The sequence below is a fragment of the Garra rufa genome, chromosome 9 (genome assembly GCF_049309525.1).
Source record: "Garra rufa chromosome 9, GarRuf1.0, whole genome shotgun sequence".
In the NCBI taxonomy this organism is placed as follows: Eukaryota; Metazoa; Chordata; class Actinopteri; order Cypriniformes; family Cyprinidae; genus Garra; species Garra rufa.
The window spans coordinates 4,483,680-4,492,544 of record NC_133369.1 but is presented as its reverse complement, the minus strand read 5'-3'; the positions used below and the strand labels follow the sequence as shown (position 1 = coordinate 4,492,544).

General features: G+C 37.5%; 1 protein-coding gene across 1 annotated transcript in view; it reads left to right on the top strand.

Annotated features, from left to right (window-relative positions):
* Positions 1-7,917, top strand: part of LOC141342497 (uncharacterized) — a 10,058-nt gene extending 2,141 nt beyond the window's left edge. Inside the window, exons 2-3 of the mRNA XM_073846956.1 lie at positions 107-1,792; positions 7,218-7,917. Of these exons, the coding sequence (XP_073703057.1) occupies positions 107-1,792; positions 7,218-7,244 (1,713 nt within the window). The 3' untranslated portion in view covers positions 7,245-7,917. The remainder of the gene's footprint in view (positions 1-106; positions 1,793-7,217) is intronic.
* Positions 7,918-8,865: the final 948 nt, after the last annotated feature.

Genomic DNA, 8,865 nt, shown 5'->3' with positions numbered 1-8,865 from the left:
CACATAAAAGCACCTTGCATTCACCGCAAAGTACATAATGTTGCCCATACTTAACATCTCTTTCAGTTTACAATAATACCTCTTTTCACATGTTCCTTCTCCACAGATTGCAAACAGAGCTCTTGTCAATGGAAACCACCCTGATCCCACATTACACAACTCACTCCCACAAAACTTCACCACCGTTCCCAATATTGACAATGGGAACATCAACGCAATGTCACAAAACATGCTCAGCAACTCAAACCCACTTCATCATAATAACCATCTGAACGCTGATGTATTCCAACACAACTTCAATACAGTCCCAGACAATGGGCATCTAAACAACAATTCATATCCAAACAATAACCCTCAGAGATCGTTCCCACAGCCTGTCCAACCCAATCCCAATATTCTCATACAAACGGGCAATTCTCAGCCTGGTGCGCTTGCCCCTACAGTTCACGTAAACCTTAACACCTTGCCACGTAATGACCAGTTTAGTAATTCACAACCTCAAACGGTGCATGTCAACTTGAACTCATACCCTCCAGAAGCAAATCAGATGGTCCAGCAACATGCAGACCATAGAGAAAGTGCACTACAAAGTCAACATAATAACAGTGTCCATCAAAATCAGTCACAGACTGGCTTGCTGAACTCTGAGCCATTGAGAATTGGAGGTCAAACACAAACAGTGCTTAATAATGCTTCAACAAATGGTTCTCGCCAATCCAACAATCTCATTCAGACTGGATACTCGCACCCTACCAATCAAACCAATGCAAACCGCAGAACTGCCAACTCAAGATCATCAGAAGAAGAGCGAACTCAACGTTCAAACCCAGTTCAGACAAATCAGTTCAGTGACTCCAGAACGCAGCTCCAACAGATGCCTTGGGACCGTTTGCGGGGGACACCGGCGTATCCCAACATCGAAGACGACAGTTCAGACAGTAGTGGATCATCAGATTGGCATCAGAGATCTCCTCAACGAGATACACGGAGGGAACGTTCTGCTCAGAGATACCAGGAAACCGAACCTTCAGGAAGGTTGACCCAAACGGCTTCTTCTCCCCAGAGAAGAGACCTCCAGAGACCAATCATGCTCAACCACTCTCAGATCAACCCAAATGTGCCAAGGCAAGTGTACCAACAGAATTTGAGTACACAACCGCAAGTCCAGTCTCAAATCCAGACCACAATACCTCAAACCCAAACCTCTCAGGGTCAGAATCCAATCCCAATGGGTCGCCCAAGGGGAACGACCATACCTCAAACACAAAATGGCGCTAGACCAAATCAGACCGTGCCTCAGCTATCTGTTCCTCAAACCCAAACCTCTCAGGGTCAAAATCCAATCCCAATTGGTCTCCCAAGGGGAACGACCATACCCCAAACACAAACTGGCGCTAGACCAAATCAGACTGTGCCTCACCCATCTATTTCTCTCACTGAGGCTGCATTACGCCAACACACTGCCCAGACTGGTAACCAATTCACCAATCGGATCCAGCAGACTCAAGTTGCCTTGCAGAACCCTGGACCTTCTCAACCCGTCCAACAGATCAACAAAGCAGGTCAGAAGCCTCCTACTCCACCTCCGGTGCTGCGGCCGGAAGAATTCCAGAAACTTCCACGTCAACGCATGCAGGAGCCACGTATTGCCCAGCCTGTGATCGTGCAACGTAGACACAGATCTCCAAACATGCAAAGGCAGACTCGAGTATTGCATACAAGTCCTCAGCGAATACCGGGAGTGCATCCCATGCATGCAACAATGCATGGACACCCAATGCATTTGCAACAGGTATGTAACCTGAGACTTCTTTATATGAGTGAAATGCATATTTGAAAGCACATTTGTGGCTGATGCAGATTCAACTTTGTTTATTTGTTTATTTATTTGGATCCCCCATTAGCTGTGCCCTAAAGCAGTGGTTCTCATCTCCAGTCCTCAGGACCCACTGCTCTGCACATTTTGTACGTCTCCCTCATTTAAAGGGGACATCGAATGCCTATTTGACACAACAAGAAGTCTATAACATTGTTTGATTGAAATTTCTCAATGGTAGTTTTACCTTTTCAAAATCAGCCCTTTTTAGAGCGAGCTGTTCGGTTGCATGTTTCTTTAAATGCTTATGAGCTCTGCTCGCCCCGCCCCTCTCTGCCGTGGGATGACAAGCCTCAATGTTCATCATCTGAAAGCTGCATAAAAAAGCCATTGATTTATGGTTGGTTATGATTGGACAATATTTGGCCGAGATACAACTATTTGAAAATCTGGAATATAAGGGTGCAAAAAAATCTAAATATTGAATATTGAAGTATTGAAAAAAGTTCTACGGCAGGACATTTACAAAATATCTTCATGGAACATGACCTTTGCTTAATATTCAAATGATTTTTGGCATAAAAGAAAAATAGATAATTTTGACCCATACAATGTATTTTTGGCTATTGCTGGTTACTGGTTTTGTGGTCCAGGGTTACTTTTGATTAGATTTAATAATAATAAAAAAAAAACTCACTCAAAATTTAAAATTTACTGAAAATGTGCTCAACCTCAGGCCGTCCAAAATGTATATGAGCCAAAGTACCGAAAACCAAGGTAAGCAAAACCTATAAAAAGTCATGGGCATTTGACATGAATAATGTTCACATCACATGCAAGATGTTCACATTAAATTCAAAGTAGACGAAAAATCACAAAAAATACATAACTATAAAAAGTACAGATGAAAAATGGACTATTTAACTCAATATTTGTATGTGATAGGTGCACTCTTTGCATTGATGGCTCCATGAACAACCTTTAACATCCATGGAATTTTTTTCATTGCACAAAAGGTTATTTATAGTGAAAAAAAGGTTCTTTAGATAAATGTTCTTCACTCTAATAATATACTTTAAAACTGCTCACTGAACGTTTTTTGGGGAATTTGAAATGGTTCTTCTGTGGCATCACTGAAAAACTCTTTAGCCTTTATGCTTAAGTGTGTATATTTACACTTATTAGAATACCACATTGTCATCTGATGTGAAACTAACATGTGCTATTTGTGTTTTGCCCATGTGGACTAGAGCATTTCCAAAAAAAGCAAGTTATATATGACTCACATCAAGACTTTAGCGCTCCGTTTTGACCTATATGAAAAACGCTTCAGACAGATTGACAGGAAAGCAATTTTGTGAGGTCACGATGTATGAAAACAGACACATGGCATATATACAGAACAAATATTTGTTGATGTTAGTGCATTAATTGATGTTACCAGATAAAACTTTTGATTGTGAATGGAGAATCTGTTTGTAGGACACAAATCAATCATTAAGATGCTTTAATTTAGTTCCTTCTGGATAAAATATGAGTCTATAATCCATATTAATGCTTCCTCCAGTGAAAACATCCATCTACTGTTGTCTTTCACATCAAAATCCACCCACATATTTGTTCAGAGCTGTTTTGGCTTGTAAACAGTGCTTGATTTGTGCAGTTTTCTCTCCTGATTCAGACCGGACAACTTTTTCACTGGAGAAAGCAATATCATGGATAGAGGACTCAAGCAAGCAATGGTTTGATGTTAAAAACACCTTAATGATGGATTTGTTTTTTGTTTTTGTTATAAACATGTAGCTGTTCACTTCACAAGATGTTAACTAATGGACTGGAGTTGTTGAATTGGGTGGGATCGTTTTTTACAGTGCGTGCAGTATTTATATCCATGCAAAAAGTTTGGGGAACTTGAACTTCTATGGCATCGCTGTGAAAACACCATTTAGCCTTTATTCTTGAGAGTGTATATATATGTTTATTAGAATACCGCACTGTCAGCTGATGTGAAACCAACACACGCTATTTGTGTTTCGCTCATGTAGACTAGAGCATTTCCTAATAAGTTACTTATGAATATGTTAAGGCTCTATCATATGACTTGCATCAAGACATTAGCGCTCTGGTTTGACCTATATATGAAAAACACTTCAGATAGCATCGCAGGAAAGCATTTTTGTGACGTTGCTAGGTACAAAAACAGACAGTGTTTATGATAAACAGTGAAAACATGAAAAAAAATATTGGCATATATGCAGAACAAATATTTGTTCATGTTAGTGCATTAATTAATGTTACCAGATACAAATTTGATTTTAAACCTGTTAGAGAGTGTTGACTATATAACATTAAGACTGATTAATTTTGTAAAAGTATTGTTCTGTGTTTACAAATAAGACCTTAATGTAAAGTGTTACCAAATTAGTTTCTATTCAGACTTTCAGTTTGACTTTCTCATAGGCAAAATTACAAGTTGCATGGCTAGAATTCTGAACAGGCAGTAAAGAATGTGAAAAGTATATAAATATAGAAATATAAAAAAATAAATAAAAATATATGCTGAAATACTGATAAATGAATACTAATATACTGATGAAATTCAGCTAGACATTTTAAAAATGAGTTGAAATTGATTTGGAGAAATTTGGCGTTTCATCACTTGCTCACCAGTAATTCCTCTGCAGTGAATGGGTGCCGTCAGAATGAGAGTCCAAAGAGCTGATAAAAACATCACAATAATTCACAAGTAATCCACACCACTTCAGTCCATCAGTAAACCATGTGAATGCAAAATCTTGTAAGAAACAAATCAGTCATAAAGATGCTTTTAACTTATCACTTCTGGTTAAAATGTGAGTCTATAATCCATAATAATGCTTTCTCCAGTAAACATCTTCTGTTGTCTCTGACATCAAAATCCACCCACATTTTTATTTAGAGCTGTTTTGGCTTGTAAACAATGCATAATCTATGCAGATGTCTCTCCTGATTCAGAGCAAACAACTTTTTCACTGGAGAAAGCAATATCATGGATAGAGGACTCAATGGTTTGATGTTAAAAATGCCTTAAGCATGGATTTGTTTTTTTACAAACATGCAGCTGTTCACTTCACAAGATGTTAACTGATGGACTGGAGTTGTTAAATTGGGTGGAATCACGCCTGTAGTCAGTGTTTTAAGACATCATGGGCGTTTGACATGAAGGATGTTAGCGTCACATGCAAGATTTTTACATTAAATTCTAGATGGCAAAAAAAATCAAGAGAAATGCATAATTATAAAAAGTATAGATAAAAAATGGACTATTTAACTTAATATTTGTTTTGTGATAGGTACACTCTTTCCATAAAAAAAACCTTTAACGTCCATGGAATCTTTTCATTGCACAAAAGGTTATTTATAGTGTAAAAAAAGGTTCTTTAGATAAATGTTCTGCGCTCTAAAAATATATTTTAAAAACTGCTCACTGAAAGTTTTTTGGGGAACTTGAAATGGTTATTCTGTGGCATTACTGTGAAAAACTCTTTAGCCTTTATGCTTAAGTGTGTATATTTACGCTTATTAGAATACTACACTGTCAGCTGATGTGAAATGAACACATGCTATTTGTGTTTCGCTCATGTAGACTAGAGCATTTCCAAATAAGTCACTTATTAATATGTTAAGACTCGCATCAAGACTTTAGCGCTCCGTTTTGACCTATATATGAAAAACGCTTTTAGACAGTTACCTCACAAAAGTGCTTTTCATGTGATTCTATGTATAAAAACAGACACATGGCATATATACAGAACAAATATTTGTTCATGTTAATGCATTAATTAATGTTGCCAGATACGACTTTTGATTTTGAATGGACAAATCAATCATTAAGATGCTTTTATTTTGTTGCTTCTGGACAAAATATGAGTCTGTAATCTATAATAATGCTCCCTCCAGTGAAAACATTCATCTACTGTTGTCTTTCACATCAAAATCCACCCACATATTTGTTCAGAGCTGTTTTGGCTTGTAAACAGTGCATAATCTGTGCAGATTTCTCTCCTGATTCAGACCAGACAACTTTTTCACTGGAGAAAGCAACATCATGGATAGAGGACTCAAGCAAGCAGTGGTTTGATGTTAAAAACGCCTTAAGGATGCATTTGTTTTTTTTTACAAACATGCAGCTGTTCACTTCACAAGATATTGAATTGGGTGGAATGTTTTTTTTACTGTGCAATATTTATATCTATGCTTTAGTGACGCTCTGTTCTGAAACCAGAGTGAGTCACGCCTATAGTGAGTGTTTTAAGACATCATGGGCGTTTGTCACGAAGGATGTTAGGGTCACATGCAAGATGTTTACATTAAATCCTAGATTACAAACAATTCAGGAGGAATTCATAATTATAAAATTATTGATTAAAAATGGACTATTTAACTCAATATTTGTATATGATAGGTACACTATTTGCATTAATGGTTCCATAAATAACCTTTAATATCCATGGAATCTTTACACTGTACAAAAGGTTCTTTAGATAAATGTTCTTTACTCTAAAAATGTATTTTAAAAACTGCTCACTGAAAGTTTTTTGGGGAACTTGAAATGGTTCTGCTGTGGCATCACTGTGAAAACACCCTTTAGCCTTTATGCTTAAGTGTGTATATTTACCACACTGTCAGCTTGATGTGAAATGAACACATGCTATTTTTGTTTCGCTCTTTTAGACGAGTATTTCTAGTCATTTATAAATATGTTAAGGCCCATTCATATGACTCGCATCAAGACATTAATGCTTTGGTTTGACCTATATATGGAAAGCTCTTCAGATAGCATCACAGGAAAGCTATTTTGCAAGGTATGGAAACGGGCGATGTTTACGGTAAACAGTGACAACGTGAAAAAAAAAAAACTATCATGTTACCAGATACAACTTTTGATTTTAAACATGTTGGTGAGCGTTGAATAAGATACCATTAAATGCTGTAAAAGTATTGTACCATGTGTATTGTACCAAGTGTTACCAAATTAGTTTCAATTCAGACTTTCAGTTTGACTTTCTCATTTCTCAGATGGAAAGATATGTAAATAAATAATATAAATTCACAAGATGCATTCATGATGTCTTAAGGTTTGGCAGTTAATTCAGTTCCTTTTATTCTAAATGATCAACTTGAATGCAAAGTTGGACTTGTCATTGCACAGGCAGACATCATGCAAATCGTTTGATAAATCAAAATCATTCAAAAAAGGTCAGCAAATGGGGTTGAAGTTGAAATTAAACTGACGCTGTCCCCGATGCTGAGTTGAGTTCATTGGGCAACGCTGACTCGAGTGATGCGAAAGGGCCTTTAGACATGATTTATATCAAATGAAGCATTTTGTTCTTTCTTTTCCCCTTCTTCTCTCCCTCAGGTCCACAGAGGCAGACCCAGACGTTGAGAAAATGCACCGCTCGTCTGGCTCGACACATTTGCGGCGTGAAAAACTTTCGCACAAAGCACAACGTCTCTCTGGTGGAAAGAAACAAATGCTCAGCCATTCCTCCGGCCCTCGGCTTATTGTGCCGTACAAATCTTTGTGTTTTGTGGGAGAGACCGCATTATTGATAAAAAGACTGATCTTTTTGTTTCTCTCGCACAGCTGTCACGTAGGCATGTGAAAGCCGTGGCTGTCGAACAGGACACTGTGTGAATTTCATCCGTCGGAACAATGCCGCTTTGGGATTTTTCTTGCGCTCAAGTGTCTGAAAATAAAACACAATGCTGTGTTTTTCCACAGACAGGAAGACTTGAACAAAATCCAAATGAATTAGGATGGCTGGCAGAGCTGAACTACTAAATGATAAATAATGGACTGCCACTGTTTGTCCTCTCGCAACTATTTATTCAGCTTTCCGCTCACAGATGCTTCTTGTAGCGCCGCTCAATTAGTGCGATCCGCTACGGTGCTTTTGTGGATGGATTGCGCATTTGAGTATGAAGGAGACCCACCTAACGGACGTGTAATTAATTAAGCTCTTTAATTTTTATGTTAATGATGTGGAAAATGCTAATGAGTTTAAGTAAAATAGGTTGTTGACAGGCCTAGCAAAAAGCAAATGTTTGGTCAGATGGTTTATGTCAGGAGTTTCTTACAAATAAATTCTCCTTTTACAATGCTTTGTTCTTCATTACATCCCTAATACAAGATTTCTCCAATGGTTTTAATGGTAGGTTTATTTTAACAGTTAAATAAAGAATCCAGAAAAAGCATTTCAAAAGTTAAAAATTGATTTGCATTTGAGTAAAATAAGTATTTGATCCACTATCAATCAGCAAGATTTCTGGCTCTCAGGTGTCTTTTATACAGATCACAATCTGAGATTGGGACCACTTTTTAAAGGGAGTGCTCTTAATCTCAGCTTGTTACTGGTATAAAAGACACCTGTCCACAGAAGCAATCAATCAATCAGATTCCAAACTCTCCACCATGGCCAAGACCAAAGAGCTGTCCAAGGATGTCAGGGACAAGATTGTAGACCTACACAAGGCTGGAATGGGCTACAAGACCATCGTCAAGCAGCTTGCTGAGTAGGTGACAACAGTTGGTGCGATTATTCACAAATAAAAGAAATTATGCAGAAAATGCCTATGAGTTTCAGGAAAATACAACGCTGTGTTCTTCATTACATCCCTAATACAAGATTTCTCCAAATTACAGCGAGGAAAAAAATTAAAAAATTATAAATTGATTTGCATTTGAGTGAAATAATTATTTGATCCACTATCAGTCAGCAAGATTTCTGGCTCTCAGGTGTCTTTTATACAGTTCACAAGCTAAGATTAGGACCACTCTCTTAAAGATTTTGTACGTTTGCCTACTGACAAAGAAATGATCAGTCTATAATTTTAATGGTACAGTAGGTTTATTTGAACAGTTATAGAAAAAAATCCAGAAGAAGCATTTTAAAATTTTTCACCACCCTGAAAGTAGGAGATATATTGAGAAACTAAGTTTTATTGGTCTATGTCAGTGCTCCTTTTCCATACCTTCCTTTTGTTGGAGAAATGATCCAACTGAA